This window comes from Lissotriton helveticus, chromosome 3_1 (assembly GCF_964261635.1).
Source record: "Lissotriton helveticus chromosome 3_1, aLisHel1.1, whole genome shotgun sequence".
Lineage (NCBI taxonomy): Eukaryota > Metazoa > Chordata > Amphibia > Caudata > Salamandridae > Lissotriton > Lissotriton helveticus.
In genome coordinates this window covers 537,859,166-537,883,824 of record NC_136061.1, presented here as the reverse complement: position 1 = coordinate 537,883,824, position 24,659 = coordinate 537,859,166, and the positions used below count along the sequence as shown (strand labels likewise).

General features: G+C 47.1%; 1 protein-coding gene across 1 annotated transcript in view; it reads left to right on the top strand.

The window, feature by feature from the left end:
- Positions 1-24,659, top strand: part of DNAH7 (dynein axonemal heavy chain 7) — a 2,019,015-nt gene that overhangs the window by 631,272 nt on the left and 1,363,084 nt on the right. The window contains exon 24 of the mRNA XM_078680414.1: positions 20,298-20,466. Within this exon, the coding sequence (XP_078536540.1) occupies positions 20,298-20,466 (169 nt within the window). The remainder of the gene's footprint in view (positions 1-20,297; positions 20,467-24,659) is intronic.

Here is a 24,659-nt window from a genome sequence, read left to right as displayed (position 1 = left end):
CACTTTTTTTATGATGGATACTCCCACTAAAACCCACTCGGGTCATGGTAAGTTGCATAAAAAGATGCCCTTGTGACCATCCAAAATGTCCCTGAGGCCCCAGGATTTACTTACACTCCTGTTTTGGTAACCTCGTCACTTATTGAGTTTATATGAAAGTAATCATTGACGCAATATATTCTTGGCATTGCTCATCATTTCAGGGTGAAGTTGGTTTATCTCAGAACTATATATATATATATATATATTAGTAAAGGAAGATGCGAAATTCACAACAGCAATACTTTTGTGTCAATGTGAACAAAGAAACAGAAATAACAAATTAAACTGGGAAGGGAGGGGCACTATAGGTAGTGACGATACATAATTAGCTATTTGATACCAGCCGACTTCACCCAGAACCGCACAGCGGTCTGCTTGGGAGCATTCACTGCCCAATCCGTATATTTTGCTGATAACTAATTGATGTGCTATCTCAAGGCATGCAAGATCCCTTCACCTTGGAAGAGAGCCCATTAAAGATATTCCTCTCCAATTAAGGGACATATTAGGGGATTGCCACCTGAACCAATCGTAAACAGGATTTTGCTCAACTGAGCACCACTATCGTCACTACCTATCCTTCCCAGACTGGGCCTCCACTTCCTCAGCCAACCCCAGTCATTTCAGTACTGATGAGACCTTATTTATTTTTCCTAAGGTCGAAATGTCGACAAATGAACAAAGACAGATTGTTTCTTTGAACTGAGATACAATGATTTATTTTCTGTGTCTCGAATTTTATTGAATGGAAACAAAACTGTCAATATACCGTTATGTTAACATTTTCACGTTACCTTCTCGTCTTCAAATTCGGTTTTGGTTTGTTTATTCACCTGGGGATACTCACTCTCCCTACTTTCCTTGAGAAATGCCCACATCTGTTTGTCGAAACTATTATTCCTTGCTCAAATAAACTTGGTTCAGCTGAACCATAGTTGTTTAAAAATACCGGCTGCTCTGGAATCTTAGTTTTGATGTAATTTCTAAAGCTTTTTAATAGATTCGTTCTGCACAGAAAAGGATGTGGGAAAAAAACTTGTTTCTATAAGTGTGTTCCATGTGAACACTTGCTAAGGTTGCCTTCATTCCCCTGTTCACATGGACATATGGGGTGCTCTTGTTCTTTTTTTTTTTCGGGCCGCAGCACAAGCCACAATGGAAAAAGGGATGTTTTCAAACATCCATGCACCGTGTGCCAGGCACCAGGTAGTGCTTGGCACACAGTGCATGGATGTTAGGGATGCTACCGTGGCCCCATAGCAGAGGCCCACGTGGGACAGGGGCCCTGCTTAGGGGCCACCAAAGTCCCTTTCTGCCTGCCTATACATGGCAGTTGAACCACTATGTAAAGGCAGAGGGAAAGGGACATCCTAATCCATACTGTGGTGCCTCCACAGGCCCCATCCCCATTGTAGGGATTAGGCTGTGACCGGCGCCCCAACGGGCTGCTTGAGTCTGTCGGAGGCAGCCGCCTTTCCGCCAAAGGCACTCTGACTGCCGGTATACTTATCCAGCAGTCAGGCTGCTGCCTCAGATGTCAGACAGACTGCCACCGATGGCCTGTCAGTGGCGATCCTCCCGACATCATAATTAGGCCCTAAGTGATTCCTGAAAGAGAGGGGGCATTTCAGTGCATGACGAGTGTTCTTTATGTGAGGAAGACAGTCAAGTCCTGGAACCGACTGTTAACTTTTACAGCTTTGGGATGCATGTTGAGACAGAGTATACTACTTTCCAGGCTGTGCAAGTCACAGTGGCTTGTGACAAGTGTAAATATATTAGTAATTTCAAACCAGAAGGTGGTAGCAGTTGTGCAAACCCAAAACATGCTTAATGCCTTCTGCACCAGCCTGACATCAAGGACACATAATGTTCGCAGTATTGTAGATTTTCCCTAAGTGTGCCATGGTCAGGTAAGCCCTTTGTAGAATGTTCAATTGAATACATTGAAATTTGGAATTTGGTGATCTCTTGAGGGGTTGTGATAAATGATAGTGTCCCATTCCATTTGTGTAAAGGTGCATCTCCCATCAGCTGCTCATTTAGCTCAGAAGTGTGTGTGTGGGGTGGATGGGAACAGTTTGGAAGGGCTCCAACCAGCCTAAAGACCCATCTTTCACTTGTTCGTATTGTGAATATTGTTTGTATGAGAGAGCGGGTTGCGGGTTATTTCCCAAATGTGTGTAAAAGTCACCAGATGGCCTTTAGATGTCAGAAAATTTCCCGCAGGGATATCATACTGCTCAACCAATAGGTCAACAGGAGTAAGTTAACACCCTGGAAAACATTTCCACACAGCACATGTCCGAGTCATACCAAGCCTCTGGCATGGTGGAAGTAATGCTTTATCTGAAGCAGTGGATGCTACATAGTGAGATCACAGGAGTATAAACTAACGTTACTTAGAAGCATGGCCCACTTTATATGACTTCACTTCACTGTACGTTGGCGTTTAGTGGCCAACAGGTTCCCAAATGACCTCTGAGCAGGGTCTCATTCCATCTTTTCATCCGTCATCTTTCTGCACTGAGAACGGGACAGGGCTTTCCTTCTGAAAGCTTGGGCGTCAGGTGTGTGGCAACAAAGATCACTTTGCTTAGGGATACCTCCTGAATCAATGTCCTCCAAAAGTGACGCACGAAGCACTACTTCTCATAGGTTACATTGTGATGGTCTGAAAAGCATGCTTGAAGAATCAAATCCCGTCTTACTGATCAATCGGTGGACATATCGTGAACATATTCCGCTCCCATATACAGGCCTCGAAGGGTCGTGTGCAGGTTTTGCTGTCTGCTCTGCCTACATTGCATACACTAACTCCGCTGTATATGAGCTGTATACAGTACAGTTCAGAAGCATGTAAAGGCAATCACTGCTCTGTGCTCTCTAGGATGTGTTTCAGGCAGGGCAATTTCAACAAAAATGGATGCATGGACCCATTGTGAGGCTGCACACTGATGTTACAGCCCATAGTCACCAGGTTTAACATCCATTGCTTCTTCCTTCATGTCAAAAGGAAGCTTGGATCTTACATTGCCGAAACAAGGCTTTTCACTTGGTAAAGGGGCCCATACAAACCACGGTGACTGCATTTAATGGAAGCGTATTGAAGTATGCTCGTTCTTCCTCATGAGGCGTAAATTGCACTAGAACAGTTCCCGCTGCTTTCAACACAAAGATAAAGGGCCTTCTCTCATGTATTCCTGGCATGAGATCAGTCCCTGCTTGCTTTCAAATAAATACCCATATGCTTGAGACTAATGAATGCTCAGTGGTTGTCATGCTGACTTTCAAATAAATGCAAAGTCTGATAGGCACAGCCCAACAAAAATCTTCATTCATGCTGTGAATTGCACAGGCAAACCATCTAAAGTTGCTTTAGGACAAGGTTTGTTATTACATCAGTTGATGCTTCATATAACTGCACAGCTTGTTGTTCCCAAAAGACCAATAATTTACAGCATGCATATTCATTTATTAGCAGGCCTCTTGTGTATGCCCACGGCCCACATCTGGTTGTAGCAATACATGTATTAGCTCAGTACCTTCTTGGTGACCTGAGACAAAGAACAGAGCCGTGTGACACTGGCATAACGGAGCACCAGGCGCCCCACAATATTTATCTCATGTCCCAAGGAGGACATTTTCATTGAGCCGATCTCTATCATTGTCTGAACAGCACATTTTCAGGAAGATGTGTTAAATGCCTATTATATAACCTTTCATCTGCTATATTCAAATCTCATTGAAGTGCAAACCTGTCTCCATCCATGAACATCCTTCATATGGGGTGGGACTGAAGTGCTGAAAAGAGCTGTGTGACTGGTGTGAAATGAGACAGTCAGGGTGGCAAGAGAAATAATGAAACTTTACTTGAAGGAGCACATTCAAGGAAATAGTACAAAGAGGAGAGTGGGGAGCAGTATAGAAGGAAGATAAAGCTAACAAAAGGAAGGAAATAAAAGGAAACATTTTTATAAGTACTGGATAAACACCAACCCTGTGATTTTTAAGCATCACAAAAAGAGTAAACACTGATCACCACTGTTTTTTTCCCAGTCTTTGAAAACACTGGGATAGACTAAACATTAACTGAATGCAGACCTCATGTTGTGCGTTGAGCCAGGCTCCCTCTGAGTGCCATATAGTAACAACATTCTTTTTAAACTGTTGGCCAGTTCCCACATGAGATTACTGTTCTCATTGTGAAGTTACCAGTTGTTTGTACCAGTACTCTGTTACATTAACATAGTGTGTTTTGTAATGTTTTGTGTTTTCCAGTGCTTAGATGACTCTGGACGCAGTAAATATATTTAAAATATTGGAAATATTATTCAAGTATTGTGTTAAACACAGCTCTGGCTGGCAGGTCATACTTTTTTTGCAGTTTCCATTTTTGTGTTGCACTGTACTTACACTCTCCTTTGAGTTTAGCACTGGCCTTCTCACTCATGTTTACGTCGATAGTTAGGGATACTTGTGTGAACATAACTAGCTGTTGCTGAGTTCACCTTTGAGAAAAACAAGGCACTTGATGGGGAGTTAATCTTGGGCACTGGCGAATCCATGGAGATGCTTCAGCTTCTCACACTATTTTCCTAAATGCTGCAGGTCTCTCCCATGCAGGTGATGACATGCCTTTGACCATGACTACCACTCATCTGGTGTTTAGAGTGCTTAGGAATGACAGATATGGTTTGAAGTGCTATTGGAAAAACATCATTACTATTATCAGGCGGGTTACAAGAGTCATCAACTTGTACTTTTTTGGCCTATTAAGTATGGGTAATAGTAAAATGATATATATAGTGCTTCATACCGGAGTTCATACCAGAGTTTGTTAATACATTGTGCTACTGGTAGTCTAATTAATACTCAACATATGAATAGCAAAGGATGAAAGACTGAGTCTTGTCAATATTAAAACACACACCAAGTAACTGTAACCTATAGACTTCCCCTATTCGTAGACATCCTGAAGATGGAGTTTGAAGGTCTGGCGTCAGCTAAGACCTTTTGATTTTGCCTAAACTTCGATATATAATATACATCTAGAGACTTTCAGACAGACAGCCCTCTTCATCCACTGGTCTGATTTCGTTTTTCCCACTGCTGCATACAACATGAGACATTGCTAGCTTCACTGTGAGAGAAGGCATTACCTCTACGTCCCTCGTCCTCGACCCAGTCATCACTCATGAGGTATTCCACAGACAGGAAACAAAACAGGAAACACTTTTAGGCTCCACCCCCCCTCCTGCCAGGTGCTATATTACACTCAACCACTAGAAGCACAACCTGTTTTGTTTCCTGTTGGTGGATTACTTGATGGGAGACGCTGGGGTGGGTGCCGGGCACTTACCTCCATATTTGTCCTGTGGCTCCTCCTCTGCTGGGCTCTGGGGGGATCCCATGGACCATCGTGAGATTCTTTGGAGTAGGGCTGCTGGGCTTCCCTGTCTCCTCCTGGGCTAGGTTGACCTGGGCTGCTGGGCTTCTCTGGTCTTCCTCCTTCTTCATGCCCTGTTCGCTGCTGCTGTGCCTGGATGGATGCCGGGGCTCACCTGTTGGCAGGTAGGGGTTGGGAGCGCTGGTTTGCTGTTTGCGCGCCCCTCCCCATGTTGTTCCTCGGGCCCCCCGGGCCTCTCTGTGGTTGTGGGGGCCCGGGGATGTTTCCATTGGGCTTCGTTGTCTTGGAGCATGGGTCGAGGAGCGCTGGGTTTTGCGCGCTCCTCCCCGTGTGTTCATCTCTTCCCCCCGGGCCTCTCTGTGGTGTGGGGGCCCGGTGTGGAGGCGCTGCTGGGCGCTGTTTCGAACACGAGACAGCCTGCGCCACTGCGCTGTTTCCTTTGGCCGGGCTTCCTCTGTGATGGTGTATGGAAGCCCGCCCTCCTCTCGCGATGCCTGTGTAGTTCCGCGCATGCGCGGTTGGCATTTCTTCCCGGACAACTGTTTGGACAGACGCCTGGGTGGGCTCCGGGCGCTCCGGTCCTTGGGGGGCAATTTTGGTTTGTGCCGCCCCCTCCAGGTTCGGCGGTCCTGCGTCCCGATTCTGGTGGTGGTTCTGGCGCTGGCGGAGCCTTGGTGAGTCGCTCCTTTATTTTCTTCTTTGTTTACCGCGAGGGCTGTTTGCTTCTCTTTTTGCTTTGCCTGCCCCTCCCTCTTTTCCGGCCTGGTTTGTTGGTTGGCTAGGGGGTCGTGGGCTTGCCTCCCTGGTTGGTTTTTGAGGCTTTCTTGGTTGTTTCGGCCGTTTTTGGCCTATTACGGTCCTCCCTGTGGGGGGTTGATTTGGGTGTGCCCAGTATATGTATATATAGGCGGCCTCTGGGGGGTGTTTGTGTGCCCTTGTGGTGTACATACATTTGTTCCTGCTTTGTGCGTTGTGTGTTCATTATGGGCAAACACCATCGCAAGAGGAAGCATTCCTCTCCTGTGCCTCCCTCTACCTCTGGTTCCAGGGTTGCCTCCTCTCCTCCTCCTGTGAAATGTGTCAAGGGAGTTGATGATGATCGGCTTAAGCGCCTTATCCTGGAGACTCTTTCCGATTTGAAGGCGACCAGGAAGGATGCTGCTGGTCTTTCTGGTTCTGCTGCGCTTTATTCTGATATTTCATCTTCTTCTGAGTCTGATGAGTCTTCTTCAGCTGCAGTTGAGCTTCAGGGCAAATACATTTCCAGGGATCTCTTGCCTGACGTCCTTTCCCATGTGCGAGTTAACATGAGGTTTCCTGATGATTCTGCGCCCAGTACCTCTCAGGATTCGCTCTTGCCGCAGTTTAGGAAGCCTGTTGCCTCTTCCTTGCCGGTCCATCCCTTTGTCTCTGATGTCCTGCTGAAGGAATGGAAGGACCCTGATCATATTTGGAAAGATCTGACTAGAGCAACAGCATCTAGACCCCCTGCGATGGGAGACCCCGACAAAGACAGTCAGTCTTTTAGAAAATGGATAAATACACTTGGCGCAGGAGAGGGATCGGCCATTCCTAGTTTAATGCCTAGTAGGAAACAGAGATCCTCTGCCCCCTGGTTCTCCCCAACCTTAAAAACAGAACAGAGGAAGGTTAGAGCTCTCGAGCGGAGGTGGCGCCTCAATTATGCTGATCTAGATCGTAACAACTATAAAGCCGCCCGCCGCCTTTATCATGGGATGATTAAAACAGCTAAAAGAGAGTATTTCACAGAAGCTATTAAAAGCAATAATAGGCAGAAAGAAATTTTCAACATCGTGAATACTTTTACTAACTCTAAATCCATGCAAAGGGACATTCCCCCTTCCCAAAGCCTATGTGACACCATAGCGGATTTCTTCGATACTAAAATCCAAATGCTTATCAAAGATTTCCCTCAACCCTTTTTCCAAGAGGAGAACCCGATGGACAGTGTCAACTCAAAGAAGAACACTCTGTCCTCCTTTTTACCTGTCAGTCAAGAGGAATCTCAGACTGAGATCCTAAAGCTCAAATCAGGCTCACCCTTTGACCCCTGCCCTCCTTTTGTCCTTCATACATTAATAGAGATCACAAACCCATTCATTAATAACATTATTAATTCATCACTTAATTTAGGCTCAGTCCCTGAGGAATGGAAGCTCGCAGCAGTGAAGCCCCTGCAGAAAAAGCCACTACCTGATCCTGCAATCCTCACGAACCTCCGCCCCATTTCTCTCCTTCCTATCTTCTGCAAACTAACTGAGAAGGCAGTTAATAAACAGCTCACCGCTTTTTTGGAAGCCAACAACATCTGGCACCCCAATCAAGCCGGTTTTAGAGCTCAGCACTCAACCGAATCGGCTTTGATATTTACATCTGAAACGCTCAGAGCTGCATTAGACCAGGGTAAGAAAGCAGTCTTGGTGCTGCTGGACCTGTCCGCGGCTTTTGATACGGTGTCACATACCATCCTGATAAACCGTCTAGCCGCGGCAGGGATCACTGGGAATGTGCTGAACTGGCTTAAAAGCTTCCTAGAAAATAGACAACAGGTGGTCATCTTAGGCCAATATAAGTCAGAAGAAAAATTACTAGGAACAGGAGTGCCCCAGGGCTCCTGTTTGAGCCCTACGCTCTTCAACTTATATATGGCCCCCTTAATTGCCCTTATATCATCTTACGGCATAGATACTATATCCTACGCAGATGACAGACAGCTCATCTTGGTCATGGAAGACAATACCGGTGAAGCTGAATTGAAACTTAAGAACTGCCTTAAAGCGATCTTTAAATGGATGGATATGAATCACCTGAAATGTAACTCGGGTAAAACTGAGATTTTACCTTTCGGTAAGGGAAATCTATTCAATCCCGAATCTTGGTGGCCAGAGGATGCCACTGCCCCTCCCAATACTGCCCTTTCGGTCCATAACCTAGGGGTTAAATTCGACCCCTCCCTTAGTTTCAAACAACAAGCAGTGGCCGTAGCAGGGACTTGCTTTGGCATCATAAAAGGGCTTAGAAAATTTTTCGACCTGATTCCTTTATCAGCAAGGAAAATGGTTGCAGTAGCCCTTATAACTTCCCGCATTGACTACTGCAACAGTCTCTATGCAGGGACCAATAAAGAAATCTGCCATAAACTACAAATGGTGCAGCACGCTGCAGCCAGATTGGTGTTGGGATGGAAAAAGAGAACATCAGCCACAGCAGCATTGAACATCTTACACTGGCTGCCAATCCACAAACGGGTGCTTTTCAAAATTCTTTTGATCACCTACAGAGCCTTCAATGGTAGAGGACCGAGCTACATACAGAGTATGTTCAAGCATTACATCCCCTCACGATGTCTTAGATCCCAAACTGCCAACCTTCTCACCATCCCTAAGTTTAGATTCAAGACGAGAGGAGGGAAAGCCCTAGCAGTTCAGGGCTCTAAAGCTTGGAATATGCTTCCACCACACTTCCGTTTAATCTCCACTGAGGCTAGTTTTAGAAAGACCCTTAAAACCTGGATCTTTGCCCTACCCGAAACACAATGTATATCTTTAATCTAATATGTATCAACTCCCTAGACCCCTGGCTGTACGTTTCTCAGATCTCTTTCATTAAAAGCGCAAAGATGCTCCCTGGAGTGTAGTCCGCGCTATATAAGAAACGCTTTACATTTACATTTACATTTACATATTTCCATGCCCAGGTTTATGTCCAAGCTTTATCCCTTGCAGGATATGGCGGAAAATTTGCCTGATTCCGTTCCTGTGGACTCTGTTGTGGCCAGTCTTGTGGGTCGTCCTTCTCTGGCGGATGATAACATTCTGAAGGACGACGTGAACAAGAAGGTGGATTCTGCCCTGAAGAAGTCTTATGCCGCCTCGCACCTGGCTATTCGTTCTGGCGTTTATGGGGCGTATGTTGCCCAGTCTCTGCTGACCGATTTCAAGTCCCTGTTTTCATCTATGCAGGAGGGTGCCAGTTGTCCGGAGTTGCTGGAGTCTATGGAGCGCCAGGCGGAGTTCCTGTCGGACATCGCCTTTGATTCTGTGAGGGCTTCTGCTATGTCCTGTGGTTCCTCTGTTGCTGCCCGTCGTAACCTATTGCTGAGGGATTGGAAGACTGACGCGGCCCAGCGTTCCATGGCTTTGAGGCTGCCTTTCAATGGTGCCCGTCTGTTTGGTGACTCGCTGGAGGAGAAACTGCACAAGGTCTTCAAGGAGCGCAAGCATTCTTTGTCCTTTCGTGGTCTTCCGCCCCGTAGGGGTTCCTCCTTCTCTGGTGCCAGGTCTTTCCGCCAGCCTTCCAGATTTCAGCAGTCCTCGTTTCGGAGTCACCGTGGCACTGGCCGGTCTTTTACCCGGAAGTTTCAGCAGAAGTCCCAAAGGGGTGCCGGGTCTGGTCCGCAGCGTTCCTGACTATGCCAGCCTAGGGGACGTTCTCGCTGGTGGTCCGCCTCCGGTTGGTGGGAGGCTTCGCCAGTTCCTTCCTGCTTGGCGCCTGACGACCTCCGACAGATGGGTGCTGGATGTTTTGTCGCGGGGCTACAGGATCGAGTTCCTGTCCCTCCCTCCCCGCTCCGGGGTGGTGGTGACCCCTTCTCCTCGGGATGCCTCCCGCCGTCTGGCCTTGTCGGACGGGGTTCGTTCTTTGGTCAGCAAGCTTGCGATTGTCCCTGTTCCAATGGCGGAGGGGGGGTTGGGCGTCTACTCCATCATCTTTGTGGTGCCGAAGATCACGGGGGGCTTCCGGGTTGTCATCAACCTTTGGGGTCTGAACTTGTTCGTGAGGAAGATCCCGTTCAAGATGGAGACTCTCCAGAAGATTATCCCGCTGATCCAGTCCGGTTGGGTGTTCTCCACTCTGGACCTCCAGGATGCGTACCTACATGTCCCGGTGGCTGTGAGGGATCAGCGTTTCCTGCGCTTCTGCCTGGAGGGCCAGCAGTGGCAGTTCTGCGTCCTTCCCTTTCATCTTCGGTCAGCCCCCAGGGTGTTCACCAAGGTGGTGGCCCATCTCCATCTCCTGGGGGTGTCGGTGTTCCCGTATCTCGACGACTGGATGGTTCAGGTTCCGTCCCTGGAGGTCATGTCTCGCCACCTTCTCTTGACCATGACTACGCTCAGGGAACACGGGTTCTTGATCAACTTGCCGAAGTGCCACCTGGAGCCTGCCACTCGGAGGACCTTCATCGGAGCTCTGTTCGATTCTGTGTTGGGCAAAGTGTTCCTGCCGGAGGCCCGGATTCGTCGTCTTCAGTCTTTGCTGAGGAAGTTGTTGTCGCAAGCCTCGGCTCCCCTCCTTCAGTGGCTGGAGGTTCAGGGCCACATGGCTGCTTCTGTCTTCACCGTGCCCTGGGCCAGGGTTCCTCTGATGTGGCATGTGCAGCGATGGGTCCCCTTTCCTGTCCTGGATTATGCAGTTCCTGTGCCCGTGTCTCTGGACATTGTGTCTGCTCTTCAGTGGTGGCTGGATCCTTTCCACCTTTCAGTGGGGGTGTTGTTCCGTCTGCCTCCTCCTCTGGTTGGGACCACGGATGCCAGCGCTTCTGGCTGGGGGGCGACTCTGGACCATTGGGCTGTGCAGGCTTGTTTGCTCCCGGGGGAGTCTCGCAGGTCGTCCAACTGGAGGGAGTTGGAGGGAGTTGTCTGCGGTGGAGAGGGCGCTCCGTTTTTTCCATCTTCATCTGAGGGGTTGCCATGTCCTGGTGAGATCGGACAACACCGTGTCTGTGGCCTTCATCGTCTCTGTCCCTGTGCCTGGCTCCCTGGACTTTTCACTTGCTTTGCCGGAGGTTCGGGACTCTGGGTCTGGACCTGTTCGCCTCCCGGTCAAATGCCCTGGTTTCCCTGTTCCGCTCCAGGTCTCCGGAGGTGGGCGCTTGGGGAGTGGATGCCTTGTCTCTCCGGTGGCCTCCTTGGCTTCTTTATGCCTTTCCTCCCTTTCCTCTGATTCCTGCCTTCTTGCTGAAGGTTCAGCGGGAGGGGACTCAGTTGGTGGCTGTTCTTCCGCACTGGCCAAGGAGGTCCTGGTTTCCTCTGCTGCTGGGCCTGGCGGTGGGCCCTCCTTGGCTTCTGCCCCACTACCCCTCTCCTCTGAGGTCCCTGTCCCCTCTTCTGGTTCCCCTCTCCTTGGCGGTCTGGAGGTTGAACGGTTGTCTCTTGGGGTCCGTGGTCTGCCCGACCACATCATTTCTGTGATGCAGGCCTCTCGTAGGCCGTCTACTTTGTCTTCCTACTCGAAGCACTGGTCTTCTTTCTCGGGGTGGTGTTCCTCTTCTGGTTTGTCTCCTACCTCTTGCCCTGTGTCTTCTGTCCTTCAGTTTTTTCTGGATGGCTTTCAGAAGCACTTTGCTGTGTCTACCTTGAGGGGCCAGTGGGCTGCTATCCGGGCCTTCCGGGACCCGGATTCTTTTCTTTCTTCAGATGGCCTTATGGTTTCTCGTCTGTTTCGTAGCTTTTCTCTTTCTTCCCCTTCTGTTCGTTCTCTGGTGCCTCCTTGGGATCTCTCCTTGGTGTTGGGTGTTTTGCAGTCTTCCCCCTTTGAGCCTTTGGAGACTGTGGACCTTAAGTTTCTGTCCTACAAAGTGGCTTTTCTGGTGGCCATCACTTCTGCGAGGCGGTTGGGGGAGCTTACGGCCTTGCGTTGTTTCCCCCCGTTTTTGCGTTTTCTGGATGACGCTGTGGTGCTCTCTTTGGATCCTGGTTTTGTCCCCAAAGTCCGCTCCCGTTTCCATTCCTCTCAGGAGCTGGTTCTTCCTTCTTTGTGTCCTTCTCCCTCTTCTCCTTCTGAGCTGTTGCTTCATTCTTTGGACCTGAGGCGTGCCTTGTCCATTTATGTGGCTCGTTCTGGGGAGTTTCGCTCTTCTGACTCTCTCTTTGTCACCTTTTGTTTGGCTGGTAAGGGTAAGGCTGCTTCCAGGCTCACCTTGGGTCGTTGGATTAAGGCTGTCATCACTCTTGGCTATAGTGGTGCTGGTTTGCCTTGTCCGGCGGGGGTTCAGGCACGTTCCACTCGGGCGTGTCTGCCTCCTGGGCTGCTTACCATGGTGTGTCTCTTGATGAGATTTGTTGTGCTGGGACCTGGGCCTCCGAGTCCACGTTTGTGAGGCACTACAGGTTGAATTGTGTCCTGCCTGACCGGACCAATTTTGGTTGTGGGGTGTTGCAAGCTGTGGGGGTTCCCCCTCCGCTCTGAGTTCTGTTTGTGTATTAAACTATTTCTCTTGCTGCACTCCTTTGTGTCTGGTCTGTGTTTTGCTGTGTTTGGGTTGCCAAAGGCCTGTTTGGGCGTTGCTTTGGTATGCCTCATGAGTGATGAGTCGAGGACGAGGGACGTAGAGGTAATGCTATGATTACGTATGGTAATCCCCATTACTCTTAGTCCTACTCGTCCTCGACCCAGTCATACTTCCCGCCCTCCCTGCCTGTCCAGGCCTTTGTTGCTTAGTGTGTCAGGATGTGCTTCTAGTGGTTGAGTGTAATATAGCACCTGGCAGGAGGGGGGGTGGAGCCTAAAAGGGTTTCCTGTTTTGTTTCCTGTCTGTGGAATACCTCATGAGTGATGACTGGGTCGAGGACGAGTAGGACTAAGATTAATGGGGATTACCATACGTAATTATAGCATTCTGCTCAATCACAAAAGCACAGCCATACACTATGCCAGGAACTACTATGTCAAAATATTTTTTCTTTTAGCCATTTTTTTTCGTGACAATCCCCGGCAGCTCCCCCAACAATTTAACAGAAAACATGACAAACAAAATATGCATTGACCAAGCCAAAAGCCTGGCAGCCAACGCCAGAACCTTTGGACCTTTGGCTTTGCCAGGGCTGTTTCTATCATCTCCCCGCCATTTCAGCTACATCCACACCCAAGGGAGGCATGCGGTCACAGGCAGACTTACAAACCTGGTCTGGATGACGGTGCCAGCAGCACTCTTGGGCACCCAGATCATCTTTCCTAAAAGAACCCACGTTCACTTGCACATTGTCCCCTTTTTAAGATCACGTTCGTGGATGAAGATAATTATGTATACATTCCCAAGCAAAACTGACTGGGCTTCATGGTTCCCGTCCTAGCTGAGAACAATGAGTTCAAAAGTTTTAGCAGAGCAATTATTAACCCGAAGTGTGGTGTGTGTTGTCATTGGTAATTGCTAAGAGTACTACTATACGCAGTTACTCCCTTAATCTACACCTGCTCTATTCGGAAACGTGAATTACAGGCCTGCCAAGTATCACGCTTCAGGTGTGACACTCACGCATTTCAGTGCGGTGTTCCGCCTCACCGCACTGAAATGCATTGTCACGCATTTAATGCCACTTTGCTACTCTATGCTACGCAGGGTGCCAGCGCGTGTCACAGGCTCTGCTGCTCCCCGAAGATGTGCTGCCAGCAGGTGGGCTCAGTAAGTTAATAGTTAAATGTTTGCGATCAGCTCTAGAGTGGCTGAGGTGCTACATTGTAACAAATCTGCCGGGCGCCAGCCCCACGGCGCTGCGCGGCTTTCAGGCGCACGCAACACTGAGACAGTCATGACTCACTGACTGTGCTCCAGCAATTACCAAGACCCCCGGGGCTCTGCCCTCAGCAGTGGTTGCTACTGGCTCTGGCTCACGAGGGGGCCCGGGATAAAATCTGGAGGTGACCGCCATAGTGCCTCCTCACGTCCTCGAGGAAGGGGTCGGGAAGTGAGGTAGGTCAGAACAGAAACGGCGGGGGACTCAATCTTAGAGTCAAGTCCTCAGTGCACTGCTGTCTGCCGCGCAATAGAACAATAGAACACCCCTTTGACCCCCCCCCATTGCTGGACCAGCGAGGGCGACAAGTGTGAGTGTTTGTGACGGATTAATTGTTGTCAAACACAGAGACACTAATAGCCGCCGCGCATCAGAGGCATGGACAGCGTGGTGATGTGGATCATTTGCGGGCACAAAGTGGGGCGGCCGGGCGGGGGACGAGTCAGTGACTCAGTCTGGAAGAAGACTGCTGAGAGCATGCAGGGTGCAGCTGTGCGGCTGCGGGTCCTGACAGTCTCCCTGAAAGTGATTTAGTTCTAATGTATTAATTCTATGTGTTAAATAAAATGTCCCAGTCCCGCTGCTGCTTCCAGTATTTGTAGAGGCACCGAGTTGTTTCTTCAGGCAGGCTCCCCTTGTTCCAGGTCTTTGCGCTGGTGTGGAGTTCCGGCTTTCAGGGCCCCCCTCTCTCTCCAGCCTCAATTTGCTTTTCTTTCGTATTCTGCAGCTTTCGGCTTCGGATTTGTTCTTTCAGTATCTGCTTGTTTGTGTTTGTGCTTCGATGGTGAACAATTGGGGGGGGGGGGGCGAGGCAAGCCCAGGCGGCAGTCGAATACAATTTAAAATTAATAACAATATTAACTATCTTGCAGACCACAGACTAAATAACCTGCATTGAAGGTGCCCGTCAGCAGCCAAGTGTCCTAGGTCCATGAGCGGCTATTTAGGCCAGTTTGGGCTTTTTTCTTGAAATCTGGGAATACCCAGCATAAAACAAAGTCTACAAGTTCCAGAATTCTGCGTAAAAAAACGTGGTGGCCTAACTAGTTATGCTTGGAAAACTAAACTTGTCAGCATTTCTTTCCCAGCTGATTAGTATTAATCTTGTGTAGTCCCATCATATGGATAAAAGATAGAGCTATCAGGTCCTCAAATTGAGAACTTAATTGAATTCTTATTTCTCTCTGTAGCGTGTGGTTGTATTTCACCCATTAGAAATGCATAGCATAACGTTAAGTACCAGGATGCAAAGAGGGAACTAGGAGTTCGTTAGCTGCTCGAATCTGGTGACGTGACCCGCAGACTGCTTACTGATTGCTGCAGCAGGTGCTCAACGCACTGAGAAGTCAAACCATTAATATGTAAAAATCAGGCTTCCAACAAAAAATTCTGCATGGGGGTGTGAATGGCGTTTTCACTATTCATGGTAAATTGTTGTATATATCTTGCACGAAGAGCCTCAGAGATTGCTTTTAGAATTGCTGCTGCTTGTTTGGTTGAAATAAATATCAGTTGCTTGTATTCGTGGTTTACTGACAAAAACAAAGTGTAATTTGATTAGGGAGTAAGCTGGAACGTGGCAGGAATTCACTCCAAACGCAACGACAAGGAGTGGATTAGTTTTGCCTCTGGACACAAGGTTACTGCCTTACAGGAAACATGGGACACTTCTGTTAATTTCTGGCTGGATGGGTTTTCCAGCTTTGCCAAAGCGGCTACCCCTAGCTGTGCTGGTAGAGCTAAGGGAGGTCTTCTTATTTTATTTTCCCTAGAACTTAAGGGATCTTTAAGACAGATTAATACTGTCTCCCCTAACATCCTTATTGTTGAAAGGGAAATCAGCCCCACTAGTAGGACTTTATATATTAATTTTTATAATTCCTGGAACAGGGACAATAGTGACAATAACATTGCCAGTTTAGATGCTGTTTTAATGTCAGTCAGTCAGAATACTCACTTCGACTCAGAGTACATACTACTGGGAGATTTTAATATCCACCCTTGTAAGCTAGTGTGTGGTTCAAATAACAAAAAAGGGGGAGAAGGTCCCGAGGGACCCCACTTCGAGCATACTACCCTAGGTGAGAAGCTAGAAGACTTTCTGGCTAGCTTCAACCTTTATGAACCGGAGGGGGGAACAAGAATAGCCACCTTTACGGGTACCGACCCCGGAACAGTAATTGATTATATCTTTGTAACACCAGGCATCCTAAACAGGGTCATTACCTATTGTACAGTGCCCTCCCATTACAGTGACCACAATCCCGTTTTACTCGAGGTAGTCTGGGGAGATTACATGGGGCCAATCCCGGGGCCAGCTAGATTAGAGCATACCTTGCGCACATCCGACCAGGGTAGAAGACTTAAATGGGCCAAGGTGGTTCCGGAGAACTTTTATGCGGACGTTTTCCCGAAAACTGAGGCCCAGGTGGCGGTGTGCCAAAATCCAAATGCTCAGGATTGTGAAATTATAGGGGCCTTTGAGACCATATGTGGGCAGGTCTCACATGATCTTTTGGCAAAACCCAGGAAGGGAGTGTCTAATAAGCAGCGCTGGTTTGGCGCTTCCTGCTCGAAAGCACATAAGTCCCTAATGACAAGCTTGAAGAAAACAGCCAGGATAAGGGATGATATTGTAACGTTGAGGAAGAACTACAAGCTAGCCATCAGGACCAGACAAGATAATATCAAACGTGAAGCCTGGGAGAGTCTCCTTTCCGTGGCCGTCCTGAAGGATAGCAGGCAATTTTGGGAAGTAATCAAACAGCCATTCTTCTCTGATCAAACTAACGAGGTCATGGATTGTGTCATCCATGATGACAAATGGCTAGATCACTTTAAAAAGGTGTATGGAGACATTGAAACGGCTGGTCAAGTATGCCCCCTGGTGGCCCCGGACGCCGCTCCTATCTATTTTTTCAGATCAGAAGTGGAGAAAGCTATCTTGGCCACTGCTAAGCACAAGGCCCCGGGACCCGACGGGGTGCCGGCTGACTTTTTCATACATTCTCCAAAGTTATGGGCGGGGGTCTTGGCCAATGTCTTAACTGCCGTCAATGGCAACCCCATACCATCCACCTGGTCTATTTCCACCATCGTCCCTATTTTTAAGAAGGGCCAGCGGGAGGATCCCGGGTGCTATAGGCCAATATCCCTCTTGGACTCTGCAGTAAAGATCTTGGGCAGAGTCCTTTTGACCAAACTGAGGGATAACGTAGAGTGTTGTGGAGGGCTGGCCGACATTCAGTACGGGTTTAAAGAGAAGAAAGGAATGGTTGAGCAATGCTCTAACTTACACCTGTTGATCTCAAAATATACGGTGGCCAAGGAGGGGTCCCTGTTTTTAGCATTTATGGACCTCTCCTCGGCCTTCGATTTGGTGAACAGGTCTAAGTTATGGACGACCCTCCTGAATATGGGGATAGATGAGGCACTGGTCAAGTTCATGGCGTCTCTTCACCAAGAGCTTTTTGCTGCTGTGCGGGTCACCAATGAGGGAAGGTGTACGTCCCGTTTTAAGTCCATGCGGGGGGTCAGGCAGGGCTGCATACTGGCCCCGTTGCTTTTTACCATCTACATTAATGGATTGGGCGCCTACCTGGAGGAGGTCGAGGGCGATGTTCCGCGTGCAGGAGCAGTTAAGATCCCCGCGCTCCTGTACGCGGACGACGCTGTGCTGATAGCGTGCACTGGCGTCTGCCTGCAACGTCTCCTGGATGCTTTTGGCACATTCATGGACCAGCTGGACTTAAAAATAAATACAAACAAGTCCCATACTATGGTCGTGGGGCGCCAAATTAGCAAGAGGAAAACTAAAATCTTTGAATGTAAGGGCAAGGTCGTCTCTAGAGTCTCCACGTTCCCATATCTGGGGGTTCTTTTTGACCAGAGAGGATCTTGGGGTCCTCAGGTTAGGGCGAAGATGTTGGCGGTGATTAGATCATCAGCAGCCCTTATGGGTTTTGCGGGCAGGTTGGGCACTAGGCCTATGGAAGCCCTTCTGAAGATTTATAAAAGTAAATCGGTTGCTTTAGCTTCATATGGTTCACCCCTTTGGGGTTATGTAAACTTGGAACCGATTCAGAAGGCGGAAAATAGATTTATACGGACCCTCCTGTCTGTCCCACAGTCTACTCCGACTTTTTCCATACATATGGAGGTGGGCTTAGATTTCGTCACTGACGGGCTGAACATGGCACCCTTGATCTTTTGGCTAAAGACCTGGCTCAATGAAGAACTGCCCCTCAACCACAAGATCATGGCTGATGTCTTGTCTTTGGACCACTTAAAAGGGTGCCATGGTTGGCCTATCTGATGAAGGCGTTCTCAGACTTGGGACGACCAGAACTCTTCACATCCCCCCGGGACATCAAGACCCAGGATATTGACCTGATTAAGAAGCAATTCATGGGTAGGGCAAGAGCAAGTCGTGAGGAAAAGGAACTAGTGAAACCGGCAGTGAGGAGACATTATCTGCTTGTAAATTCATTTGCTCTAGCACCTTATCTTGGTTTAGTTACAATCCCATTTCATAGGTTTCTCTTGACTAAGTTTAGGTTTAATTTGTTACATTTTTATTTGGGAAATTTTAAAACGTGGGAAAAACCTGATTTAGCCCCTCCCTGTTGTTGTGATCACTTTTCTACCCAAGATACCATGCACTTTGTTATGTTTTGTGGGTTTTATTTAGAGCCAAGGAAAAAATATCTGTTTCCTGTTTTAAAGGAGGCTGGCTTCACACAAGTGAGACCAGCCCTGCTCTACCTACAATCATTGAACAACATACGCATCACATTCTGTATGGCTAATTTCTTGGTGGCAGCGGTTAGAACTAAAAAAACACATCAGAACAATGGGCTCCCCCTTTAAAACTGCGTTAATTATTGTACTTGATCTTTGTGTAACACTAGATGAACTTAATTTGTCTTCTTATTAACCCTATGTATGCTCTGACTTGTATGATATTGTAAATAGTTTTTATATTTTAAATTGCATGAAATGTTTTTATCTCTTTGTATGATTTTTAACTAAATCGAATAAAGATATTTTGACTGACTGATTAGGGAGTAGTTTGAGGCAGGTGTGTGTCATGTTAGCTAAGTCAGACATACGAATGTCACCCCCCACCCGCAAATTCGGTTGACACACAAATGACTAAAAGTATATTATTTTCAACACGTTTACAGCTTGTAGTCAAATAGAATATTCTAAATGCTTTGAAAGCAGGAATGTGAAAATAAGAAAGTTACTGCTTATTTGCTTCAGGTATGGCAAGCACTGTGTTTTTACTCGTGGGTGTTCCCTTAAGAAATTAATGCATTCTGTGAGTTGTAGCCTACGTTTGCTTCGATCAACTAATACATCTGGTAATCATTTACAACAACAAAGTCCAGAACTGGATTCAAAGTGTTTGGTCTGGACGAAGTGGTCTACCATCAGACCCAATTGTGCCTCATGTTAGCAATGTAGACCTTGAAGGTATTTGTAATGCTACTTACGTATGATTATAGCAAAGAGGCCAATGATAGAATGTTCACTTAAGAGTTGTGGATTGTCTGTAGGTCTCTTATTCTGACTGCATGAGTGCATGCATGTCTCACGCCGACAGGCAGGGTCAGTGAGTCTGCTCAATTTTCAACTGTGGAGGTTAGTTGCACTATACTCGTCTTGGGAGTGGCTCGGTGAGAGCCACCTTCTGTGGTGCAACTTTAGCTTTTGAACTCAGCGTGCTGAGCATCACTAAGTCAGCAGACCTTGGAGTGTACAGCTCTGTGACAGGCTGCGGCTCATATGATCTCTGCTGCTGCCAGTGGGGCTGGACAGGTAGTGTGCGGTGCGGTGGACCACTCTAATGAGTTTTACAGGGTTGAAGATAACGAGACAATTTGTTTTTGAATACATGCAGAATGGCTGTGATCGCTGTGTGTGCATCAGCCTCACTCTCCTGAGGCTTCCCCAATGCCGTGCTGTCTGGTGGGCTTGCTGTAGACTCAGCGAGCCAGGTTACTGGTGCCCTTCCATTTCTGGTGCTTTACAGCAGTTTTAAGATATCCTTAGAGTTTACAGTTGCTCAAATGGGTGCAATTTCTGATATTTATGTTTCCCGCTCATCTTCCTTTTGCCCACGAGAAAGTGTCACTCATAGTCATTGAAATGTCACTCATAATTACAATGAAATTATGAAAATGTCACACATAGCAATCTGAAACCTTGGCAGCTGTGGAATTATTAACATTCCCAATGAACGGGGGGCATTAAGTGTACTTCCTTGAGGTCCCGGAGCAGTAACACGATGTTCGTTATATTTTCAGGACTCTGTTCGGAGCTCTTAATCTACACCTCGGAGGAGCGCCCGAGGGCCCTGCCGGCACCGGAAAGACGGAAACAACCAAAGACTTAGCAAAGGCCGTAGCGAAGCAGTGTGTGGTTTTCAACTGCTCCGACGGACTCGATTATCTTGCTTTAGGGAAATTCTTTAAGGTTTGTGCAAGAAAACACCACAAATTCTAGAATTTGTATCCAGGCAGTTCTGCTATTCGTTGTTTTACAAATATGTATGCAAATTTCTCCAGTGTTTTTAGAAAATCCACAGTCGCCCCTCGGGGAACGTCTAAGAAAACTTTAAGATTACTAACGATTGCTTTTTAAAAATCTAGGCAGAACCTTTCCAAAACCATAAACTCTGCATTATTTGTATAATTACCCTCTCACAGGAGTACAACTGTACAATTTGCCATTTAATTAGGCCTGCTACAATTATATTCTGTGGTCAAGTGTCCGTTTTTAATTACACACCAACAGCTATATAGAATTGACTTATTGCTTTATTTTACTTCAAGATATTGGTTTCTTTCGACATACTGTTCGCAGCTTCTAATCACTTTTACTCATTTCTCATTTGCCATCTATTTTTTCACTATAATTGACTTTTTCACAAATGTAAGAAAGCTAGCGTAAGCGCTATGTTTTCTGTCACAAATACCTATTGTAAATTAAACACAGTGTTTCCATCTTCTAATAAATGATTGTAAAATGAAAAGGATTATTCTATCAGCTGGTCCGTCAGGAGTCTATCAACAGTTTCCTGATATGAACTGATGACCATCGGAATCCGGAGCTTACTGGTGAATCTCCTCACCTACACTCAACAAATGTTCCCATGCCCCAAGCGATGCCTACAGATTGTGAAGATGAGTCTGGGGTGATTGCCAACAGAATGTAGACATAGTAGGAAGTGGGCCACCTTGCTCCTAGGGTTCTTATTAAGAACGAGAGGTAATCCTTGCCAACAGAGCATACGAGTAGAGTGAACGGTGAACCTCTAGGGCTTACCATCTTAAGAAGTGTGACCCGAGATGGTGGTGGTACAGAATGAGTAGATGTATGAGCTCTGAAAGATCCTGCATATTTAAGCTGAAGAGATCAGGTTACTAACAGGTGCTTCTAATTCGTGCCCGGTTTGGGAAATGCCCAGCTATTGTAAAGACACAGCAAAAGTGTCAATCATATTGCATCTTTCCAGTAATTCTGGAACCAAGAAGGCCCATGGATATCACTTTCTACTGTACCAGCATATACAGGTCGCAAAGTTGGGCCTCAAATGTCTACCAGTGCCTGTGTAACAGAAACACCATTTGAACACTAAGCCCAGCTGAGGCATGTGACCCTGAAACTAACCTCATAAAGGCATCAAACATAACCGCTATGGAAAAAAAAAAGATAACCACTATGGAACCAAATGCAAAGCAGTTACATGAGATGTTCTCAAGAAGCTATCAGAACACACTGCTGCTATGGGTTTATTATAATAGTTCCAAATCACATGCACAAAATCTGGCTGAAGCGATGATCAAAAGAAGTCTTGGGATTCAAGTGGGAGTTTGAATGTTTTCACACCAGAGAAAAGAGTAATGGTGGCTCATTCCATATTGTGTCTAGAATGCCCCAGGAGAGCTGTATGAGCCCATCAAGCCTAGAGTGAGCTCCAACAAAACAAGGAATACAAACTATTGCAGGAGAAGTGAATCTAGATCTGTGTACAGTTGCACTACAATTTCAACCTGACAAGATGACCTTCTTGCCATGTCAAAACCTTCACTGTTTATACATGTAAGTCACCCTTAAGGTAGGCCCTGGACAACCAAGAGAGCAGCATGCAATGTATTTAAAAGGCAGGACATGTACTTTTAAGTTTTACCTGTCCTGGTAGTGAAAAACTCTCAAATTCGCTTTTCACTCCTGCATGGCCTATTTGCCCCATAGGATAACATTGGGATTACCATATTACATTTCACCAGTGTAATTTCCAAGTGTGAAGAGATAGACTTTTCAAATCTGGTGTCTCTGGAATCACAATTAAAAACCACAACGTAGGGTGAAGTCTGATTTTAAATTGCAATTCAGAAAATGGCACTTCTAGAAAGTGGGCATTTTCCAATTTTAGCCATCTGGTGCACGCTGGCTGTCTCTGATACATGTCTTGGGGGGTGGGGTGACAGTTGGTCTTTGTATGTTCCCCTTACACAGTCACACACAATGGGTTCTTAGGTGTGACTTGATGGACCATCCGGGTAGGATCAGCAAGTGGTGCAAGACCCAGCATCACTTACACCTGATTAGGCTCTATCCTGTCACCACACAAAGGATTACATACACCCCCTGTAGTGTGTCTGGAGCCAAGGTAGGAATGGAGGACCTCTGTGCGCTCCAGAGGCATCTCTTTGAAGATTCCCCCACATCAAATGCACAAATGAGTATAAGTGCAGGACCTCAGACACCACCACTTTTGGTCCTGTGACAACACTGCCAGGAAGGACTGCTGCAATGCTGAAGGACTGCCACTCTGCTGGATTGTTGTGATTCTCGATTCCTGCCTTGCTGTGCTACCCTGCTGCCTGCTGCTCCCCTGCTAGCGGAAGAATACCTGGACCTGCATCACTTGAACCCAGAGTAATTCCAAGGGCTTGCTGGCTGGTATCCTGATCAGAAGTCTCAGGGATATAAAAGACTTTCAACCAATCTGCTTCTGCACCTGGAGTCTGCCATCAGTGAGTCTGCTCTGCCAAGTGGTGCCAACCCAGTCCTGGGCCCTTGGAATTGGGCCTGATGTTCTTGCTTAAAAAAAAACAAAAACATATCCTCTGTCGAACTGGCACATCGCTGCTGTTGTGTGGATCAGAACTGGCTCATTGCCCCTGTTGTGCGGACCAAAATCAGCACATTGCTCCTGTTGCATGGATCAGAATTGGTCATTGCTTCTATTGCGTGGATCAGAAACCTTGCATCGTCAAAGCTGCATGAATCAGCCCCGATGCATCGCCTTCGGAATCACCACTGTGCAATGCTCTACCCAGTGCAAGGCCTTCAGATCCCCATTTATGGCATCATTGACGACTATGCCTAAACTTCGAATTGCAGCTCTTCACTCATTGGGTCTGATGCATCGTCGCTGCTGCGCGGATCAGGACCGGCGCATCGCTGCCACTGCATGACTCAACACGTCGCTTAGACTGCTCCACGCAGCTTTGACCTCGACACAGCCATGATCAAGATACTTTTGTTCAGAGGGACTCACTGGGTCCTTGTATCTGGCTCACTCTCCAATGTGGTGGGTCTGAACTTTTGACTTTGTACAGATCCGGCGCAACCAAATATCCCAAGTAAGCGCTCATTGCTTCTAGGCACTATTTTACAGACTATTCTTTAAAAATGTATAACTCAAATTCTACCTATTGTATTTTTGTTGTTTTGGCCTTGATTTATTTATTAAATGAAGACTATTTTTCTAACCTGTTGTAGAATCTTTTTGTGTGGTGTTTTCCCTGTTGTACTGTTTGAAGGGTTGCACAAATACTTTACACATTGACTCTAAGTTAAGCCTGCCTGCTCTGTAACAAGCTATCAGAGGGTAAGCACAGACTATTTTAGGGTTTTCCTGCCTATTACCCTTACTGGGATTGTGGTTGCTGCTTGACTAGAGCTCATACTCCAGTCAACCTACATCCTAATTTCTATTAGCATACACACCTGCATGTATGTTGGTCTGTGTGCATTTGTGTTTGCTAGTGGGTTGGTGTGTGTTTGCCTGGCCTCCTGCAGGTGTGTAATCTGTATGAGTCACTCCATCTGTCCAACTGCCTGTCTGTGTGTCGATGCCTGTTGTCTGTGGTTACATGTCTGGTGTATGTGACAGTGCCCATTGGGAGACTTTGTATGTGGATTGTGTACGGACGTTTGTTGATCTGTTTGCTATTCTGTGCGCCTACTCTGTACGTTTGCCTGCTTACTTTAACTGCCGGTTTGCTCAATGGGGTCTATACATGTTTGCACTTATATATTTTGGTCTGTGTGTATGGGTCCTTGCATATCTTTTGGTCTGTGTGCAATGGTGTCCTTGTTAGCGTCCATCAGAGACATTTTCTTCTAGAAGAAAGCAAGGATGAAATAGGTGTTGACATTCATCTCGAAGGTATAGCCAAGCCAATGGGTGTTATCATTCCACTCCTTTCTCCTTTTCACATGGAATATTTTTTGCTGGAGGCCTAGAGATTAAGACTGCAACTCTCCAGAATTATTTACACATCGATCCATCCATCCAGGCACTCATTTATCATGTCTCCCACATCTGTGAATTCCACCGTCTCTTTGTTTGTGCCACCTCTGTTCATTGCTGT